Here is a 23,388-nt window from a genome sequence, read left to right on the forward strand (position 1 = left end):
GCATGTAAACCTCAGAAGGACCTGCAGAGACAGAAGTCTTAGGGAGGATGGAAAGGGGAAAGGGGCCTTTATGGGAGGATCATACTAAGGCTGCAAGAATCTCATTGCAAGGCTCAAAGGGAGACAACATAAGCCATGTAAATCTGGGGTGACCTGAAATCTTGAGAAGGCACTGGTGTAATACACAAGGAACACTCACCAGCAATGAGGAAAGAGTGTGACTAGCAAGTGTGTGTCAATTTACCCAGATCTGTACAGCCTTTATGTTGCTTTTAAGAAAAAAATAATGTATCACAGGCTTTTTACAAGTTGTAAAGATGATCTTTTTAAAGATGGGGAATATGCCACAAGAAAAGGAGGAGGAGGTGGACTGCAGTACAGATCAAATGGCCGTGCTAGCATGTCTTCTGTTTCCAGCAGCGGCCAGCAGCAGATGTTTATGGGAGAGTGTAAAACTGAGGATGTGCAACATTATTCATTTCCTTGTTTGGCCTCCCATTTTGGGTAATCAGCTCTTCAGGGACTTCCTGAGCTGGATGTTCAATATGGACAGTCATGTCCTACTGATATGGCTTTCCAGTGTGAATTTGTCCAGTGTCTCTTTGAACTATTCCAATATCACTCTCCTCACTGTCCCATGGCAATAAGTCTCACAAAGTTACCTTATGATACTCAATAAAACATAGAGCTTTTTTTCCCCCCAACCCGCTAATGTAATTTTTTGTGTCCTATTGCTTGTGTTGTAAAACTTAGTACCTAATGGTTAGCTGCTGTCTCTCTTTTCCCATTTACGAATTTAGAGACTTCTCCCATACCTCCCCTCAATCATATCTTTTCTGGATGGAGGGCTCCTAGTCTATGCTGCTTGTGTGGTGGAATCACACACATCTTTGCTCATCCTTGGTGTCCTTTGCTGGGCCTTCTCTAGTTCTCCAGTCTCCTGAAATGGCTGTAGATCAGACCTGCACTCTGTAGCCATGCTTTCAGAAAGGGTTCTTTTTTAGCTGTTGGTGAATCTGGGGATGCTGGCAGTGATCTGATGGCTAAGATGGCAGAACCTGGAGGCTTAGTTTACAGTTGCCTGACTAGTCCACCTAGAAATTTGAAGGAAGCACTTTGCGGTTTCTCAGGTTGGAAATATATTTTTTTTTGGGAAAAAATTTGCTTGGAGACCCTAGACCTCCTTGATCAAGGTCCAAAATAATATAAAAGGGAGCGCTGTCCAAACAAGCCTAAAACACAAGAATTTGTGTCTCTGGGGATCCCATGTAGAGCAGAGTGAGGATAAAAGCTGTGTCCCTCTCAAATCTGTGTGTGTGATCCTGGAATACACACAGTGTTTCAGCTGTGAAGCCTATGTGCTTTTGGTCAAAACAGCAGTAACATAAGAATTAGATCATCTTGATATACCTTATTTATGGTAAATTCTTTTCTTTCTCTGTAAAGCCAAATTACGTTCCCAAGAACGAACAGGTACAATTAAGGCCCGTTGAGCCCAAAAGTATTGCTGGTTTCTTCAAGAAATAAGTATCCATGTGAGCTGGAGATAAAAATTACCTAAGGGAAATCATAGCACATATTTGAAATTCAATCCTTGGGTGATTGTGGAAAGACCTGTAAGACAGAATTTCTTAAAAAAATAAGGAGGTAATAATTTTCAAATTAGGTATTTAAAAAGAATCCACTGGCTGCTAAACACTCATTATGTTTTTACTGTTTGGAGTGTAGCTATTAATTTATGTAAAGGTGGCAGACAATTCAAATAATGGGAAGACTGCTCCTTCCCCACCCTCTACAGCTGATCCAGTGCCTCAGCCCTGTTTTCATTCAACTCTCTAAATTTTAATCTAAACCATTGACCGGATGCAGTGTGCAAAAAATATCTTGAAATAAACAGGTTTCTATATTTATACACATTCTGCTGTGCTTATGATAAAAATGATCAAGAAGATGTGTGTTTCTGGAAATCAAATCATTCTTCAGAGAAATAAAAATTAAAGCAAAAGAAAAAGGAACAAAAAAAAGTGTTACATCAGAGGTTGAAGGACAGAGGAGGGATGTCATCTGCATTTTGCTGAAAGGTTTGATAAGCTGCAGGAGTAAAGCACAGAAACCTGGGTGATATCCATCTGATAGTGGCAGAACACAGGATACACAGCGAATAAGCAAAAGCTGGCATAGTCTACTGAGGTTGGTGTCCTTTTCTTGCCACACTGACACATTAATCTGTCCCACTGTCCTTTTCCTCCTACCTCCTAGTGCCAGCCACGTCTCAGTGAGTTTACCTGTCCTCAGGGGCTGTGATGGCATATAATACTTTCCCTGTTTTGACCAGTTTTAATTACATGTTTTAATTGAGCATATGGCTGCTCTGATGAAGGACACAGCCATATTGCAAGTTGGTGAGTAGCAGATCTGGTATTTGTGGTATTTATTTCAATGTAAGTCAGCTACCTGAGTCACATCCACACGGGGAGACTAGTTCTCAGGTGCTTTTTTGCAACTGTTTGTTTCAGTTTTCCATAAAAACAAAGAGAGAAGAGCACTGGAAATGAAGCTTCGTTCATTGTTACCCAGAGTTTTGTCAGCATTATACAATTTTTTACTCACTGTTTATCATTTCAGACCAATAGAAAACACTGAGCAGGCTTATTGCCTACTAAGCCTTATCTGAAAGTCCTGGCAATATGCAAATCATGCAAGGCAAATTCTACTGGCATTATATTTATAATATCCACATTAAGTCAGTAGACATACTGATGAAATATAATAAAAACACTATCATTTTAAGGCTATTGCTGGTATCTTGATAATGTGATAAGTGAAATCCTGTCTCATGTCATGCAGCAGCATAACCTTACTGACTTCAGCAGCAGTTGCATGAAAAATATTGCAGGGCAGAAACTGAGCCAATGTTAATGGCAAAGAGTAATATTGCCCAAATTTAAGGTTATGTAACTGTGTGGCAATGCAGATCGCCTAGAAATGGAGAGCGCCAAAGAAACATAAAACAGTAGGACACTAAGTCCATGCAAATGATTTATAACGAGACTTTTTTCCTTAATGAAATGATGTACCATTAACTGAATGGCTTCTTGCTGTTCCATTAAGTCCTAACTGTGGCCTGTTGTCTCTTGGTGATAGCCAGAATTGACTCTGCTGAAGTCAACAGAATAACCTCTGTATATAAGTGCTCCCTTAGAGTGAAGCTAAGACAGTGTAGTTATTTCTGAACAGGAGCAATGGTACTAGACACGGCACCTTTTACATATTGCTACAATGGTTCTTTTACAGTTGCTATAATTTTTTGGCATGCCAAATGGGGGATATATGTTTTGTCATTTAATTTTCCGGCTTCTGGTGTACTGCTTCTTACCTAGAAAGCAAACTAGCGTGTTTTCAGCAGTGAGAACGGAGACTAGTTTTGCTATCTGGGGTTGCAGAGAGCAAAACAGAAGAAAAAAGATATTGTGTGTCCGAACATGGGAAATATAAGTGGCAATACACACACAGAAGCAAGAAAGCTAATCTTCTATAAACAGCCATATTTAGCACTGGGGATCTGTTAAAAGAGAGAAGACAAAAGATGTCAGCTCAAACCCAAACTCCTTTAGAAGTCAGCTGTTTCAGGACCGAGCTCTTGAGGCCTCTCAGACAAAACCCAGAAAACATCCCCAAGCAAAGAAAATGCAGTGAAAACCAGTCTTGGACACAAGTTAAATAAAATTAGATAAAATGGCATTGGGGAGAAATTAGAACGGTCATCACTCCTAGGGCTTTATTTCCATGGGGTCTCAAACTTTTAAGTTTACTTTAACTAAAGCTTAAATTACTCTCAGATGATTTCCCTTAAGGAAAAGCATGAGTTAAAAGAGAATAGGAAAGCATAAACAAGTTGAATGTCAGAGCCTGATAAATAACAACAAGCAACGGTCCTAAAGGAATGGCTGCGGATTTCAAGGAGACATGGACTCATGCAGGATGTGAGTAACTCCCATAGACTTCCCACTATCTCTAAGTGGGCTCCCACTGACGTTACTGGTATCCTGTGGCGAGAGAATAGGACCAATATTTTTAGATTTGTGTACGCTAGCTATTTTCTGGAGTTACAACACTAGTATATTTTTAGTGGTTCATTATATTAAGTCGAAGAGCCCTTGCACGGTGTTGTGTCATACGCAGCGTGCGAACTTCCTGGCGCTCATCTGTTCCTTTGATCCTACCACCCACAATAGCAGCAGAGCTGACTCATCGGCCACCACTATTTCTTCCTTAACAGGAGCTCCCCAGGTAGGCGGAAACGTGCCACACAGGGGATGGTAACGGCCATACGGGATCCGAGTCCTGCACTCACACGACGTCCACTCCAGATGGGGAGAATCTGAGCGATGTCAAAGATGCTGCTGCTATTTCATGTTTGCCTTCCGATATTCTGTGGTAATACTATGTCACTGTATCCTAAGCATATTTTGCATACTTTGCGACTATCGTAATGTCACACTATAGTAATGATAAATTTCTCGCCGTGTACAGCTATCTGTGTTTATTGTGTCGGTGATAGGGTTTATTAGATAGACTACAGGGCCTGATGCACATTTAGAACTCATAATTGAATGTATCTTGACTAATAAGTTGATATAGCGAGGTCACTTCTAGGTGTTTTTTTCTGGTGAATGTTTCTAGGAAAGACTGAAGGTCAGTTTTCCTTTGTAAAGTTTCTTTGACTTTTCCTGTTATGATTGTTATAATAAAATAACAAAAATATGACGTTCTACTAAATCTATATTTTTCTTACTGCCTTCCTTTCAATCAGTGAACACTTAATTTGTGTTGTCAGTAACACATGCTAGCTGTTAGAAAACCCAAATAAAATTATACAATGCCTCATGACAGACATACCATTTCCCCGCTCCTCACTGTTATATCTACAATCCTTCATGACAGCTGTTTAAGACACATGGTACTGACTTTCTCCATAATGCCAGTATCTTATGTGAATTTGCTAGAAAAATAACACAGTATTACTTTTAATTTTGAAAACATGGATATAACTAAATTCTTATGTAAAATATTTTTAGAAGAGTTATATGAGTTTAACTTTATGCCTTTTAACAGAATTTGCAAAATATTTACATTTGAGTTAGGGAATCACACAATGTATTTTAACATATTTTGGTCACAATTTTCTGTACTGGCTCTTCAGACCAAATTCCTCAACATAGTGTGTCTCAAAGACTTTCAGTAGTTTACAAAGTCTCTCCATTTTGCTGTGCAGGTAGAGGCCTATGCAGCAATCGTGTCTTTTTTTTTTTTTTTTAACGATGCGTGTGTAGATTGTGCTGTGAATTTATATTAGTGACAGAAGAGCTGAAGAAGAGCACCTCTTTATACTTGGAGCAGAAGCTGGTGACATCTGAAATAATGCAACACATTGAACTACAGCGCACAGACAGGAGGGCAGTAAGTTACCCTGGTTCAAAGTATGTTTAAGATAACATTTTGGTTGGCTTGCAGAAGCCATGCTGTGGAAGCTCACCAGCTAAGAAAGGCTGGGCCTCATTAATACTTGGATGGGAGATCTCCAGACAGCATTAAGATTTATTTCAGGAAGTTGCATTAGTGACTTTGTAGCACTTTGAATTGGTGCTGTCTCAGTGTTTAGTATGTTGGTAGGGATAGAATACTGCAGGAGGGAAATGGCTGTATTTTCAACTACTTTGCACAGTCTTTACTTCAGCATAAAAGAGAAAAGTCAGATCCAGGAGATAAGAGCAAGTCTTTTAGCACTAAGAATGCACTGTTGCTAGTCATAAGTATAGGGGAGGTTTAACTGTAGTGTTCTTGGCCAAGCCTCTGCTTGGGTTCTTTCTGCCCATGAGTGCGGTTTCACACGGGGCTTGAGTCAATCTAATACCACCTTGCTGCTGTGGCAGGAGTGGACCTGCTCTCCTCCACCACTTTCAGGCACATACTCCTTACTCTGGCCTGCTCTGGCTGAAAGGCAACCCTAGAAAACACAGAGGTAATGCAGAAATGACCAGGCGGATCAGTAAGGTGATGCAGCTGCGTGACTGAACGATGCCGGCACAAGGCATGTGGTGGGCACCCGTGGCTGGGAGCAAGGCCGGGCTCTTCTGCTGGCTGCCCTCAAACAGACTCAGGCAACTGCTAGAGCGATACCCTACAATCCCTCTGTGGTTTGATTTTGAGAAGACATTCCGCTCGTCCTGTCCCAGGCTTTTCTGTGCAGGGTTATTTCCATCAGCTGTCACGTCCCCTCAAAGGGTGGCTGCTGAGTGAGTGACAGGGCTTTGTTTATCTTCCATGCAAAGGGTGCTGGCCTTCCACAAAATAAAAGAACCTGAGGTTTTTGACTGCATTTGTTTCCACAGAATCCAAATCCACTGAGAGTAAAGAGCTCGCTCCAACGGCCTCCCTAAGGACACTGCAGAGAGCATGTGAGGCATGGGTTGCAATGTGGGCACTTGGGTTGCCGCCTCAATTTTTTTCAAAACATGTTTGGCTTCACAAATGCTGCGTGATGCACAGAAATTGTCTGCCGAGAGGCTCTTTCCTCCTTTGGGCTCATTTCTAGGGGATAGTCTGAAGTGCCCTGACCTAATACTTGTCATCAAACTATGTGTGTATCTGTACACACATGTATGTACATATAAATATATTTAAACATGTACACATGCAAACTCTTCTGGCAAAAAAGGAGGGACAAGTTGTTAACTACAGAAGCAATTCTATCACCATATGACATTTAAAACTTAGTGGCTTATTCAGAATATTTTATTATTATTTTTCCTCTGCTTTGATAGACAGCAACTTCAATGAAGGGGAGGAAGAAAAACCAGAGCTGTGCACCCGCCAGTGATGGGAATGGAAACATCTTTCTGTTCCTTCCAAATGTAATCTCCAGACCAGCCTTTGCTCATGCTGCTCTTTCAGGCAGTGATATGCTGGAAAGCATTTCACAGCTTCAACTGTTTTTTCTATGCACAGGAGAGATTCCTGGTCTCAGCTGTGTAAATGTTTTAACTGAGATTCATGCTTGGCTATTCAGGTCATTGCTTTCTGTTCCGGCCCACACAGGCCAAAATGCATCTATATAAGCATAAAGTGTCCAAAATCAACACAGTATTTTTCACTCGAACACACCCATGGCACGTGGCTCACTTAAAGTACAGGGTACAATGCCAAGCAGTAGATTTGTACATTTGCCTGATATGAACTTAGCATGATTTATAAGAAAAGATGCAATAGCCTTGTTGTATGCCTTTGCAAATCTGACTTGTCAGAAACCCTTTCCAGAGAAGGAACCCAGGGAAACAAAAATCTGCCTTCTGTCCTTAAGAAAAGACTAATCTAATGTAGGAAGTGTTCTCAAAATATGCAATTTATATTCAGAATTACAATGTATTTCTTTCTGAGTTCAAGTAACTCTCTAGCTCCTTCGCTGGAAGAATAAAATAATTTTCCTTCTGCTCTTTTAATTTTATTGTATAAGGGTTTTAGGGACACCTTGAAACTCAACAGCAAGTTAAATGATTAAAACACCTTTAGTTATAGAAAGACCTAGGTAGCTCTAGAGACAGGTTTAATCAATGCACAAATTTGCAGAGATTGTGTTCCCTTATCTTCTCATACTGCCTGCAACTCTTTGCAATGTCAAATGAAGACAACAAAGCCCAACGCACACCCTCCTGTGGTGCCAAAACTCTCCTTTCATGATACCTTCCTAGGGGTTTCTTTCTAAGATTCAGTGTAATTGTAAAACTAGGAACTTGAGTACTATTTTTACTAAATTTAATGAGGCAATAGTGAGGTTTTTTTGTGATCCAAACTTGAGGACCTTCTGAACTCAGTGCCTAGGTATTTTGATGTTTGACATGTCCCCTGCAGTGTGAAAGAAGCCATGTTCTCAGCACCCAGGAACTGGTTTTGGTATTTCAGTAGCTAATGCATGGCCACAAATATTTACCCTTGTTTCTTGAGACTGCAAGGCTAACTGATTGTTGGGCACCCAGAGGAGGGCTCCCAAAGAAGTGTTCGTGAGGCCACTGTTTGCAGCTGGTTTGGCTCATGGGTTTGCCACAGCGCTGGGCTCACAGACACTTGCCTGCTGGCATACAAGGCAGAAGGCTTTGCTACTGTCTGAGAGTCCTTCAGAAATAAAACTAGATAGCTCTGGCCTTGGTATAGGTGTATTTGCCGTTTTAAGTCTAAAATAATACGTACGTAACAAAAATAACACAGTTCTGCAGTTGATCTTGCAAAACAGGAGGAGAAGGGCTTCCATCTTTCCCTAAACTTGGGAAAATGACAAAAAAATTGAAGGGTCTAGAGCTGGGAGATTGATGCAGCTGTCTTAAACCATCTCCATTGGTGTATCAATGTCGTTGTCACCACTGTCAACTTCCCCCTTCTCTTTGCCAGCTGCAGCCTATGGAGGGAGGTGCTGCCTGTGAGCCTTATCACACAAGGACCATCAACATGTCTTGCCTGCAGCAAAGGAATGCTCAAACCGCTAAGCTATTTGACAAGTTTCACATTTTGTTTTTCCAGCTTTGTAAATCTATATCTATGTTCTACCTTTGTACTTCTTTCCAATAGCATTTATCTCCACAGATTTGGGTCAAATTTGGCACTAGTTCTGGGACAATAAAGCCACCACTTTTGGTAAATCAGTTTTGGCAGAGGAAAAAAAAAAATCAAGTATTTCTCTGCTTTTGTTCAGGGCAAAGTTGCTCTGGGCTCTAGATAGTCCAAATTGCAAATGCATTTGTGTGTGCATCACTGTAAGTAAACAAACTTCCTGCAGAAGGTAGAATAACATTTATTTGTGCTGAAAAATGCTAAATCAATCTCCTCCTCAAGGACACCGTTGCTTACTGTGTACCTTACCAGTTGCATTCGTTACCAGCTTCAGGTGTCACTAGAGGCAGGTGATTCACATAATGGGCCAATTTAAAAGGTGGCTCACAGAAGACAAAAATTAAAACAATACAGAGGTTGAAAATATGTGTTCCATAACTTTCTTTTCTCCTTACAAAAAGATTAAAGTTTTTATGCTGACATTTTAGGGCAACTGTCCTATTGCCTCAATCCCGTCAGTTAAAAATTGCCTCAATGTCTTCAACTCACTATGTATTTGTTACAAGATATATTAATATGGCCTTAATGCTGGGATGGTTTCAAAGTCATGTACCAGTGCAGATTACCAGACTGACTGAAAAATACATTATGTTTCAGCTCAAGGTTGAGACATAGAAGGGGAAGCTTGCACTGGTGAAACACAAATCATTGTAGGGCCAAATATTGTACTGTACTCAAATTCATAGAATCATAGAATCATAGAATGGTTTGGGTTGGAAGGGACCTCAAAAATTCCTCAAATTCCACTTAGTTCCACTTGAGTGTTTGGTTTTTTTAACCTCACACAAGTACCAGTTGCCACCTCTGTTCCAGAAAGATGTGGTACCAGGACAATATGGAGTAGCTACAGGACAGGTATCTATCTTAATGTAAGGCTTCATATTGGAGTTTTTGGAGTAGAGAAGAAATGTATTTTCATAGAATCACAGAATCATAGAATGGTTTGGGTTGGAAGGGACCTCAAAGGTCATCTAGTTCCAACCCCCCTGCCATGGGCAGGGACACCCTCCACTAGACCATGTTGCCCAAAGCCCCATCCAGCCTGGCCTTGAACACTTCCAGGGAGAGGGCATCCACAACCTCCCTGGGCAACCTCTTCCAGTGCCTCACCACCCTCACAGTAAAGAATTTCTAACATCTAATCTAAATCGACCCTCCTTCAGCTTAAACCCATTACTCCTCGTCCTGTCACTACAGTCCCTGATAAACAGTCCCCCTCCAGCTTTCCTGTAGGCCCCCTTCAGATACTGGTAAGCTGCAATTAGATCTCCCCAGAGCCTTCTTTTCTCTAGGCTGAACAACCCCAACCCTCTCAGCCTGTCCTCATAGGAGAGATGCTCCAGCCCTCTGATCAGCTTCGTGGCCCTCCTCTGGACTCACTTTTCTTCTAAGTTTCCAGCCACATCCTATTAGTTTCTAGTCAGTACATGTAATGCTGTCTTACAACAAGTGGCATAGCAAGTCACGGTGTTAGTGTTTTCCTTATGGTAGCAACCAGTGATCCATAAACACTGTGCTGGCTGCTGCGGAAACACTCACTTGTCCTAAATGTTTTAGAGAGCCAAAGATCAGTGAAGTGTAAAAGAAAACACAAACACCCATGTTATCAATAGGAAATAAAAAATGAAGAGTTTTTTAGAGCTTTTCCCAAGTTCAGACAGGCGGCCTGTGTCACAGCTCCAGCTCCCTTAACAAACACCAAACTCACGCTCTTAGTAAATCTTTAAATGTGGTGTCTTCTTCTCCAGTACAGCCCACTACTAGATGCTTCTAGTCTGAATGATACAAATAAATAAATTTTCTTGTTAAATGTGCTAGAAAAGGATGCAGATTATGTCTGAGATCTTATAATTTTGTAAGCATATTTTGGTAACTTTGATTTGATAACCCTTTTAGAAGCATATAATGAAGTGGTAAGCTGAGGAGACATGATTTGGTGGCAGCAGTAATGCAAGATATTTTGAGCCTGCACTGTGCTTGTTCCTACCCCCTGAACTGTGCCAGCACAACTCTTACTGAGACCCTGCTGTGAAGGAGCTCAGGGAATTTGGTAGATTCTCCCCAAACCATTTTTTAACAATTTTTAATTTTAAAATAAGGCATTTTATTCTCCTAGAGGTAGCAATGAGAAGTGTTATACTGGAAAACCTGAAGCTGTGTTGCTGCTGAACACTTTCCACTCTGAAACCTCTGATGCAGAAAGGAAATGATAGGAAATTTCATTTAATATCTGTGTTCCATGTCCTGACCAACACTATATCCACAAAAGATAAGTGAATACGTATCTTGAAAATGAGTCAGATTTAAAGAAACACACAGTCTGAATCCCTCCCCGTCCCCACTCCCCATGTTTTGTTGGGCTTTATCTTAAATTGAGCTGTGAATATTTCCATGCAACAAAACATTTATGAAGGCCAATGTTTTACTTATGATCCCAGGGGAAAATGTACTATATTACCATGCTAATTTGGAGAAGAGGATGCCAGATGGATAGAAAAGACTGCACAATATATTTGAAGTTAGGAGAGCTGACATCTTGTGTAGGATATACAATATAAAAAAATTAAAGCAAAAAGAAAGACAAGAAAATGCTAAGTGTAGAGTAGCCTAGAGGTACTTTATCAGTCATATAGTTCATGTGAGTAAAATATTGTTAATTAATGAGGGTCAAAATGTGCTTAAGGAGGAAGAAAGAAGAAGTCTGGCATAGAAACTAACACAGCCCACTCAGCAAGCATTCACATTGCAAGCCTGAAGCAAATCCTAGAACTGCTTATAAAAACGCCCATGAGAGTTTGCAGGGATCTTAGTGCAGGAGATAAATCTGACAAAGAAAATACAACAGCACATTGTCTGTTACATATAAGAATATTCTAGGTCCATCTATGCATATCCTGTATGTAGCAGCATACATGAAGAGCCAATGAAAAAGAATTTGCTCTCCCTATTTTATTTTCCCAGCAAACTGTGGCCAAGGGTTGTAACCACGTTGTCAGAGCACTCGCTACACCTTGCTTTGGTTAATTTGTCTACATTTCCATTTTCAACCTTTTTGTGCATATCTAAAGTATCTTGCAGTGGTGCAGTTAGTCACAAACATGGCATTTCCTTTGATCGAGTTGATAACTGCTGTTTTCATTTGCTGTCCCTTATTTCTTGTACAATTGGAAGGAGGGAACGGCCAGTGCTCCTTCTTCTTCCATACGTCATGTTTGATCTGATGGACCCTCTACAGTGCCTCCAGGCTACAGGAGTCCTAGTCTACTCAACATAATGTTGCACAGAAATCTCGTGTGCTTCTGACCATTCCTGCTCCCCAGCTGTACTTTTTTCTAGTTCTATCATAGTCTTTCTAGAACCACATGCAAGATCCACAATGTGGGCTCACCGGGGATCTATATAGCAGTATAATGCAATATATCTTCTCTTTGCTTTTCATTTCTCTCTCAGTAATTCCCAAATGCCTTTTTCACTGCTGGCCTCACTGTAGAAAAGGATTCCAAGGTCTCCTTCACGTGTGCTAGCTGCTCACACAGGGACTTCCCAGTATGACATTCTTAGGGTTCGTTCTCCTCTTATGACATATTATTTTGCATTTACGGACACTGAACTCAGTCTGCTATTATATTATCCTGTCACTGAAGCTCTTCACAGCCATTATAGTTCTGGGTACCTTGAATAATTTCGTAGCAATTGAAGACTGCCACTCATAATCTTAAATTAATGGGTTCTGTTGCCACTGTGCACAAGACACCAAGTCTCATTAACACTTTTACCTTACATGTTTATCAAATTAAGGGTATATTCAATCAATCTATCCTTTATGTAATGCAGTGAAGGGACAGATAAACAGAAAATGTCTGTACTGTGGAAGGGATTTGCCTGTTTCAGCTCAAGTCTGTGTGAAATTAGATAAAAAAAATGTAAAAGACACAATGGTGCAAGTCAATTACATCACAAGTATTAGTGGACTCCAGGAATCTCTTTCTCCACCTGCCATGGATGGATATTCAGAGGAGCCTGATGCCTCTACAGCCCCCAGGGCATTGCTTTAGTCCATGCATAGAAAACTGCTGTCCCAAACTGAAGTTACTGAGGATTTATCACCGCTAACATAATAATCCTCTTTAATTTGTAGGCCTAGTTGCTGAACTCTTCATGTTATTATCCATTGCGTCAGAATATAAACCTTTAACAATGTAACTGTGGCAATCCTTCAGTGATTCCACTCAGAAAATATGTAAGAGAAGCTGTGCATGGCGTTTGCCTCTGATTCTTTTATGTATTTAAAATACAAAAGATTTATTCTCAGTTGTTGAACCAGCCTCTCTTTCTTATCTTCCTGACAACTACTTGTAACATCTGTCAATGATTATTTAGGAGTGCACCAAGACACAAAGAGTGCTAGGACAATTACTCTGAGCTATGTACTCCATTGTCAGGATGTTCTTGTTTTGTCTTTGAAAAAGTATGTTCAATAGGAATAAGATAAAACCATGTGACTTTTTTATGGTTTAGAAAGTATATGTTGGCAAAGGCTTGTCTCTAACAAACGCTCTTTCTTCTTTAAATAACATCAGGGGAAAACCCCACCGTAACTCTTTTTAACTACTGTAAGACAATAAGCTACTCTACCCAAATAACATATGGCACCTTTCTCATTTCAACCTGCAGTATATCTCTTTGACAGACTTCAAAAAGTCCTCATAGTCACAGGGGAACAACGCTGACAGATACAGAGCTCAGGAAAGTCAAGTGAAAATTTTCCAATTGTTTCAATGGGAAGAGATCTAGTCAAAAGAAGGAAAAGGATAAGACAATGGAATTTCAGCTGATGGGGATCTATGGTCCTTCTGCTACCACAGAGAGCCCAACGTATCTACTGACAACTGCAGAAAGATGCATTTCCTTCAGAGTTTTTTGGGTTTTGGATTTCTTTTAATACTTGTATGTTTAGGGACAGTTCTGTTTTAATGCCTGCTTAGTGCTGAAAAAACAAAGGGCAACTTACTTCACTTCCAAACTGAAAGAAAATTCAATGCACAATTTTTTTTTTTAATTTTTGAAAGCATCTCATTAAATCCTGTCAAAAATAGCAATTAAAAGCACAAATGCAAGCAAGCAATTACTGTTGAGCATCATGAGAGCCCCAGTACCAAACACATTCATGTGGGAAGGTCTGGGACTGCCTACTGAAATAACTGTAGTAATAACTGCAGCTGACAGAGATGACATACCCGAAGCATGTTTTTATATGGGAATTACTCTTTGCACGACCTGGGTGTTAATGCACATGTTTTCACAGATAATGGGGGTTTTTTTCATCTATCTAAGGCTTGATTAAAATCCCACTGAAGTTGATCGAAAGGGTCCACATGCCTGTAGAAGTCAAATCGAGTCCGTAAGTAAACCTCACCACCCTTAGGTGTTCAGTGCAGCACCAAGTATCCGTTCTTTGGGTTGTCCTGTTTGGACAAATGTGTGTCTGATGGTGCTCAGGTAGGGCTATCTAGAGCCTCTAATCTAGTATAAACATTTCCACACTCGGTCTAAGTAACTAAGGCTAGGTGCGTGAAGCAGTGTAGAGAGGTCATCTGCCTGTGAATAGGCTGGTGCTGGGGGGAAATTGTGGCATTGGGAGAAAGAGGGGCAGACCAAACCATCCATCACTACTGAGTCGCTGCAAATCCCTTACTTTGAGAGGTGAAGGGGAAGAGGCTTCCCATCGTGGCTGCATCCAACTTTGACCCAAGTTTGCATTTGCAAAGGTAACTTAGATAGCTCTCCCGTTACGAAGCACTCCCATTACGAATCTGCAATACACATTTGCCTTTACATTGCTTTTTAAAGATCAGGATTTTCCCTTTTTTCAGACTGATGCATATGTACAGCTCTAGACAACCTTCCCTTCTTACAGACAAAACCCACATAAGGCAAAACCACTGCAACTCACAACATCATGCTGAAAACTTATGCTGAAAAGAAGAAGCAAAACTGCTAATAATTATGGTTTCTCAGTAGGTATAAAATAATTCCTCCTCCTCCTTTTCCCTCCAACACCCTGAAGAATTAAAAAGAAGCACAATCACCACAGCGTAGTTTAGATGAAAGTATTACTAGTGAATTAAATCTCTTGGATATTAACTTGCCCATTTCGTTAATTGACTGTATGGGAGATTTGCTCAGTACTTGGCCAGGGCAGTCTGCTCAGACTTGTAATCTGGGTGGCTCTGAAAAAGCTGTGTATACTTACATGTATATAAACATAAATAAAGGTATAATCATATGAAATCAGTGACTAAAATTTTCGAGTCTTTATGACTGACTAGCATCATGGTTAATCTGAAGCACCAGAATTGTCCCCAGTATTACCTGAAATGATAAAAAGCTGAAGTTATCCTAGCCACAACCACATTACATCTACAAGATTTAGAACATTTATGAAAAGGCTAGTACTACTGCTGGAGTCTTCTTGCGGCGCTTGGCATGACAGCGCAGTACTGCTAGGAGCAGTAAAATTATCTGAGAGAGCGTGTCAAGTTGAACCCGAGTAGGGTAACAGTCTTCTCTGGAGAGCAAGTTTGGGTTTATGATGACAAGTGGGGGGCACGGGGATCATCTGACCCATTCACGCAGGCCTGAACTTCGCTTTCCAGCGTTGCCAGGGATCCAAGCTCTGTGGCACTGCAGAGCGTTTTGATGGGATGCCATATGTGGCGGACCGATTCAGGACGCTGCTGTGCATCTAAAACTAAAAATGAACTATCGCTTGTGCTTACAGACAAGAATTCAGAGAAAAGGTTTATTTTCCAGTAACTACTGCACTCTGAAATATGTTGTCGATGTGTCCATAATAAGCAGGTAATACTTCTCATAATAGCCTCAAAGGTCCCAAAATATATTTTGCAGTTATAACGTGAAAGATGTGTTTATTTTGTGGAATTACTGAAAATTTAAATAATTTTACAAATTAGTCTCAAACGTGGAAGTGACTGTATGGTTCTGTAGAAATACCTGTGTAGAAAAAGTAATGCCAAATTTTGAGAAATTAATGAAACAGTTATTTTACAAAAAGGCTGGCTGAAACAATCATTTTGCAAAATGACGGGAAATTTTAGTCATTTTGCAAATGGCTCATTTGGCAATTGGAATAGAGCATACTTATGTGTTTGCGAGTGAATTTAATGCTCAAGAAAATGAGGGACTAACAAGCAATTGCTACTCCCTGGTTTCACTCCCCAGCACTCCAAACTTCTCAGACCCAGCTCCAGTAATCCATCTGTCTCTTGACCTGAGGTGTCCCTGCTAGGTTAACTGTAGGCTTGCTGGTAAGATGATTTTATGTTGGATGTTCACTAAACAGAAGTCTGTAACTCTGTTCTGCTCCAAATAAATGTAAGAACAGATGTCTCAGGGCTGAGAGAGTGATATGGCTCCTTGGCTGCTTCTGCTAATCTGACCCAAATGTATCTGCAGTTTAAAAAAATTAGCGCAATGTCCAAATGCCAAAAATTCTACAACTAAATATGCAACCAATTACCAGGCTTGTGCGAATGTGTGGGCGTGCGAGCCTGTGGGTGTGCATGTGCATGCCCACAGCAAATCCACACCCACATGGACTGCCATTAATCACTCTGTTTGGGATGTTTATTCCTGGCTCATGAGGATGCATTCAAAGAACAAATATTTGGTTTTGGAGTGCATTAAATGACATTTTTTAAAAATGTTTCTTGAGGGAGGAGACCCCTGACAACCACACAATAGGTTTTCTCTTCTCTGGTGTTAAATAGGCTGATTGGTACAAACTACTGAAGATGACTGTCAAGCTGTAAACTGTGTGGGACAGAGACCATCTCTTCTTACATGTGCACACAACACGCAGAATGCAGTTTATGACCAATGGTGGAGCCTTGGTTAAGGCCTCTTCCAGGAGCAGGGATCTTTAGTCTCCAGGCCTTTCCACTTGCCCTGTCCTCAGTCATGACACTAGCTTAGATCTCTTATGCCATCTTGCTTAGTTGATCAGTTGATGACATTATGAAAAAAATACAGAATGTGTGGTGACCACTTGAAAGCAGAAACTTTGATTCTTGCTAGATGGCTAGGGAAAATGAATATACACATCTCAAAATGAATATACACATTGGCATCCACTGCACAATTCTTCTGTAGCAGCCCAGAGAAGCTAAAAGCTACTTAGTAGAGGAAAAAAGCAAAAGGCTCAGCTATGCTCAGAGATCCCCTGCATCTTCCTTTGGATGCAGGGTACTAAATTCTGCGTTTCCCTAATTTCTCATCACTGCCCTACTGCAGCATCTCTCTTTCTTAATCTGCAGCTAGCTGGAAAGCATTCGTCTGAGCAGTACAGCTGCATACGGGAATGGGCTGAGATTTATGGTAATGGGAGCAATGAAAAGTAGCCAAAGGTGGTAACCTCTTTGTCTCTGAACTGTTGTAGCTGGACAGAGATGTTTGCCTGCCATCGTACTTGCTTTTTGTTTTGTTATTACATAAACCAAACACCAGGAAAATTGAACTATTACCTATATAGGAAGAAAGAATAATTGAAGGGAGTTGTTTAAGTAAGGCTGGAAGAGAAGAATCTCTAAAAACTTTCTGAGCTTGTGTAATTTATGATCACCAATGCTATAGCTACATTTCTCAAATGAAATGACTGGTGATTGTCTCTTCACATGATAGTCCAGCTATCCAGAGGGAGGAGGACTCTTGTTATTCTACTACTGTCAAATAGTCTCACCTCCCATTTTTCATGTGAGAAATGCTCAAGGGACCAACTGAAAGAGTGATCTCCTCTGACTGACAACATTTCCATATTGTGGAGTTCCTGACTGCACTATCAAAGAGAAAAGAATCAGGATTCAGGTACAAACTCACAGAAGTTATCTTTCAACAAAAGATATCCTTGACTCCCAAAATGTCACCGCCCTCCTCTTGTTTAGTCCTTTTCTCCTTACTCTGCACTTGTGCTGCACTGAAAAAAAAGTCGGGGTTTTTTTGGTTTTTTGTTTGTTTGTTTGTTTGTTTGTTCGTTTGTTTCTTCACAAGGCCAAGCTACCAGATCCTACCAGCACTGTACTGGAAAAAAAAAAGAGTTTCTGGAGACTGCTTTGAATCAAGATCCTTTACAGAAAGCAAAATTATTAGATCAAATCCTTCAGAGACTGGGTGAAACTTTTGTTACCCAAACACAGATATGACTTGGTGAGTTTTCTGAAGCAATCTTATACTTAAGTAGTGTGAGACACTGAACTAGAACATTAGTACTCTAAAGTGACTTCCAAGTATTTATTTTTAGGGAGAGGACAATCCAGGGTTAGAGGAGATCACCTTCATGAAAATGTAGTGGATAACACACCGCAAGCATGAGCTAAACCAAACTTGATCAACCACAAAATCCACTTTTATTCTTGTCAGTCTGAATGATATTTTAAAATTTTATCTATTGCATGCAAATATATATAATGTACACACACACAAACATACACGTACAGATTTGAGCATAACACTAGATAGCACATGTGTGTGCATGTGTAACAGCTTCCAAATAAAGAGAACAAGTGTCTGCTGATGTTAGCACATTGACCTGGATATGAAATAATTATGATACAGCTAAAGCAGTAAAGGAGCAATTTCTTCAGAGCAAATTTACTCAACAGCTAGAAAACCGAATATACAACATTGAACAAACTGAAAACAGTCTCAACCTTTGTTGCATACCAACCACCATGACAATATTTGGAACCCACTTGTGAAGCATGCACAAGGACTGGCATAATTTCTTGGTTTTGCTGCATATGGTTTCAGAAAAACGGACCTTCAGACCTGTGCACCTGAAGGACACCATACACAGTAAAATAAAGGAAACTACTCAGAAATACTTCTTTGCCTTCAACCCTAACAACACTTCTTTGGGGATGTAAAAATCCAATAGTACTGAAGAGCAGCTAGGCTAACCCAAATACAATACCCAGAAATCCTTTTCTAGTCTGTTATTTTATAATTTATCAAAATGTTTAAAAGCTCCTTCACTTGACTATTAAAAAAATATTATTAAATGGAAGAAAGAATCTTCAGAAGGCTTTGAGCTTTAATGCGTTTCACAGAACACCCAGTCAGAGCACACTGAAGGTGCAAAAATCCTGCCAAGGGCGCGGTGAATGGATAAAGTGTTGGAGGTGATGTGTGTTTTCAGAAGACATTAGACACTATAATTTCAAAATTAGGACAGGACACTCCCCCCTTTTCAATCTGAAGGCCAAGTGTTAAAGCATATGGGCACACTGCGCTGAACAGACTGCATCCTTAAATTCTTATTCGGGTAAGATGTTCAAGGGATGAAATGAATGGGAAAGGGCAGATGTTCAGCTTGGGCTCCTTGAGGTCATATATTAAACCTGAAAGTTTCCCGTTAGTACACATGCTTCTCTTCTTTAAATGCTAAATACTAGCCTATGTGTATCACAGTAAATGAGTATATATTCTGACCTGCACACATTTCAGAGTTCTTATGCATCTTGCATAAAACAAGGACATGAGTCCAAAACCAGGAGTCTGCTCTTTGATACCGACAATATTAGCTAAAAGCTGATGGAGCTATACTCATTTTAATGCTGATACAGCAGGGTAATCAGACACTTTAGAGAGGAATGTGCTCAAATCCATATTCTGTATTTGAAATTTTGGAAGACTGGTAAGGAAGGAGCAAAGCCAAAATCTAGATGTGAGTTTGGCAAATGGTACAAATCCCAGCTCAAACCACTCTGGAGCTTTGGACATTCAGGTTCTGCTTCCAAATCTGCTGCTGGGCCTTGAGCACATCTTGAATCTGGGGTGGATAAATAAATCACCAAGAGATTAATTTTTTTAACTTCCTTTATATGCAGTGAGATTGTTTTTATATTCAGTCATTCTTGATAGCTGCCTTGCAGACAGGATTTACAGCTGTCTGTTTCTTGGAAACTCCTTTGGCTGGCCATCGCACTTGCTGTTTTCTTTCTAGCCAGCAGGGAATGCTGGTGTATGGAAGTAACTCTTCCTCTCCCTGTCATATACAGAAATGCCTCTTCCTCAGTTAGGAAAGCATAGAAAACATTCCCTGCACAATCTGGAATTTATTTGTTTCTGGAACAGCAGTGTTCAAATGAAATGCCAAACTGGTTTTCAAGTGCACCTTAGTCTACTCTGCTTTGCTAGGTTTTCTAGCGGCCTGAAAGTAGGATATCCTGTTTTACAGAATGCTACTAATGCATCAGCCAAGATGGATCTTCATGCTGCAGTCACAGAAAACCTAGCTTGCCTCCAGGCTGGAAGAAACACTGGTCTTTAAGTTGCCAGCCTCTATTCTTAAACATGTAAATGGTCCAAAGATCTCTCAGAGCTTGACATGATATGACAAAGCAAAGGTATTTACATTCCATGATTATTTTCCCTTGTCAGACCCAGTGAGGATAACATACAGATGTACTTTAAGACCTTCAGTATTCTCAAAAGAGAAAGCCCTTTTGGCAGGCATCTTTACTTTTTCAATAAACAGAAGGTTTTTCTAGGTTTTAATTTATAGCAGTGAAAGTTAGTATCTTTTCCATTCTGTAGTTGATGATACTGAAAGCTGGAAGCTAATAGTACCACGAAAAAAAAAAAAAACCCAAAACCAACCCTAAAGCCTTGTTTCCAAAACCTGTATGCATTTTTTATACTTTTTGAGTCAGAGGATATTTGGGAGCATGTTCTCCAAAGTAAATGAGCTCCAAGATAAATTTTCATGGGGACTCAAAAACCCACAACCCTCAAGAAAAAAGTTGCTCCTTGCTTACTGCACCCCTCCAGGGTACCAAACAGAAATGTCTGCCAAAGGAGAGAGGAAAGAAGGACAATACTGTGTTTGGGCTGCAGTTGCAAACCTGGTGGGAGTGCAAGGAGGCAGTGCAGCTGTGGCAGTGAAATGCCCAAGTTTTATCTGACCTGACTTCCCAGATCATAAATCTGCTCATCTTGAGGGGCATCCTCATTCTTTGACAACCGTTCACAAGCCTCTGGCAAGCAAGGATGTAGTTTGACAGCTTGGCAAGGAGTGCAGTGTGGCAGTTTCTGCCACCCTGGGGTTTTGTGCCTCTGCCTCAGCTATGGGTACGCCAAATGCCCAAGGAGAAGTGAACCAAATGAGTGGTCAGGCTCTCAGATCCTGTGTGAGAGGTGCAATATCATGAGACAGGCAATGTGGCTGCTACACAGGGCCATGTAACAGGGGAGGCGGCAGGTTGTGTGCCATCAGGAAGGAGGTGATGCAGCCAGAAGGAGAGACCACATTGTCTCCTGAGCCTGGGGTCCCACCAGGTGTCAGGCCCCCCAGCTGTAATGCCACAGGGCCACTGTCCCTACATAATATATATACATACATATACACACCTATACAAACCATATACTAGTTCTAGCCAGTGACTGAATTGCCATAGAGGCCAACCATCAGCCTCATACAGAAGACACTGATTGGGACAGAGAGCTATTGTACAGAGCTGCACATGGATAGAATTACACCTACCCACCTATCCATGGGGGAACATAAGAAAAATGTCAATTGCATGAGAGTTTTACTTGTATCTAACAGGTTAAGCTCAGATAGGTGAAGAAGGTACTGCCCCTCCCTGCTCTTCTCTTTGAATCTGTCACTGCTTGTGGTAGGAATGGCTGATCCACACCTCAACTGTCATGGTTTAAGCAGCTGAAGAACCTCTGAGTTTAACCCACCAATATTTATGAATCAACAAGCTATGCATGAACCTACCCAGGTCTGAGCATCTGATGCTGTGGCCTGACTCTTACATTGCTGAGTGGGAAAGTAGTTGCTTTAAGGGAACCATTTCAGCTGAACCTCAGCAAGTTTGCAGATGACACCAAACTGGGAGGAATGGCTGACATGCCAGAGGGTTGTGCTGCCAGCCAAAGGGACCTGGACAGGCTGGAGAAACAGTCTGGCAGGAACCTTGTGAAGGGGAAGTGCAGAGTCCTGCACCTGGGGAGGAACAGCCCCATGCACCAGTATATGCTGGGGGCTGAACAGCTGGAAAGCAGCTTTGCAGAAAAGGACCTGGGGGTCCTGATGGACAACACAATGAACGTGAGCCAGCAGTGTGCCTTGGCTGCTAAGAAGGCCAATGGTGTCCTGGGCTGCATTAGGAGGAGTGTTGCCAGCAGATTGAAGGAGGGGATCCTCTCCCTCCTTCAGCTGGGCTTCCCAGTACAAGAAAGGCATAAACATGCTAGAGACAGTCCAGCAAAGGGCCATGAAAATGATGAAGGGACTGGAGCATCTCTGCAATGAGGAAAGGCTGAGAGAGCTGGAACTGTTTAGCCTGGAGAAGAGAAGGCTCGGGGTGGATCTTATCAATGTATATAAACACCTGAAGGAAGGATGTAAAGAGGACAGAACCAGGCTCTTTTCAGAGGTACCCAGTGACAGGACCAGAGGCAATGGGCACAACCTGAAACAGAGGACAGTCCATCTGAATATCCATCTGAAAACACTTTTCTACTGTGAGGGTGACCAAGCACTGACCCAGAGAGGTGGTGGGGTCTCCCTTCTTGGAAATATTCAAAAGCCATCTGGACATGGTCCTGAGCAACTGTCTCAAGGTGGCCCTGCTTCAGCAGGGGGATGGATCAGATGACCTCCAGAGGTCCCTGCCAACCTCAGCCATTTTGTGATTCTGTGATCCTGTATTATAGCGCTGCATCACATATTTTGAAAACTGTATTCTGGGCATTCTTCTAGTGAAGCACTGACCCTTGCAATTCAGTATGCTCCAAATATACCATAGCTGAATGAAATGTCATGAAAAATGCTCTCTGGTGCCACTCACAAGCTGACAACATGTAGGAACATTTTAGTCTAGTGTTGAGTGACAGGTGGCAGTTGTTGCTTAAGAGGAGGACCTTTCTCTCTCTCCATAGACAAGGGAAGCAGACCCATGCTTAACATCCTACCTTCTCCACTGCTGATGACCAGATAACAGATGAAGTATAAAGACCAGCTGCTGATGACAAAATATGAAGACCAAGTGCAAGGTCCTGCACCTGGGTTGGGGCAATCCCCAAAATCAGTACAGACTGGGTGATGAATTGATTGAAAGCAGCCCAGTAGAGAAGGACTTGAGAATATTGGTGTATGTAAAATTGGGTAAGAGCTGACAATGTGCGCATAAAAAGAAGTGTGGCCAGCAGGTTGAGGGAAGTGATTCTCTCCCTCTACTCCGCTCTGGTGAGACCTCACCTGCATCCAGCTCTGGGGTCCCAGTCCAAAAAAGACATGGAGCTGTTGCAGCGAGCCCAGAGGAGGGCCACAAAGATGATCAGGGGGTTGGAGCACCTCCCCTGTGAAAACAGGCTGAGAGAGTTGGGGTTGTTCAGCCTGGAGAAGAGAAGGCTCCAGGGAGACCTTATAGCAGCCTTCCAGTACTTAAAGGGGTTTACAGGAAAGCTGGAGAGGGACTGTTTATCAAGGCATGCAGTGATAGGACAAGGGGTAATGGTTTTAAACTGAAAGAGGGTAGATTTAGACTGGACATAAGGAAGAATTTTTTTATTTTTTTTGGTGGGGTGGTGAGGCACTGGAAGAGGTTGCCCAGAGAAGTTGTGGATCACAGAGTCACAGAATGGTAGAGGTTGGAAGGGACCTCTGCAGATCATCTAGTCCAACCCCTCTGCTACAGC

General features: G+C 41.4%; 1 protein-coding gene across 8 annotated transcripts in view; it reads right to left on the reverse strand.

Moving 5' to 3' along the window:
• The window catches only part of LOC129215548 (potassium voltage-gated channel subfamily KQT member 1-like), a 537,892-nt gene that overhangs the window by 89,099 nt on the left and 425,405 nt on the right, over window positions 1-23,388 (reverse strand). Inside the window, exon 17 of one of the 8 annotated variants that reach the window (XM_054848922.1) lies at window positions 18,067-19,507. The exons of the other annotated variants lie outside the window; for them this stretch is intronic. Coding sequence (XP_054704897.1) covers window positions 19,433-19,507 — 75 coding nt within the window. The 3' untranslated portion in view covers window positions 18,067-19,432. Of the gene's footprint in view, window positions 1-18,066; window positions 19,508-23,388 lie in introns of those variants that run through there. 8 annotated transcript variants of the gene reach the window in all.

This window comes from Grus americana, chromosome 1, assembly GCF_028858705.1.
Source record: "Grus americana isolate bGruAme1 chromosome 1, bGruAme1.mat, whole genome shotgun sequence".
Taxonomy (NCBI): Eukaryota; Metazoa; Chordata; class Aves; order Gruiformes; family Gruidae; genus Grus; species Grus americana.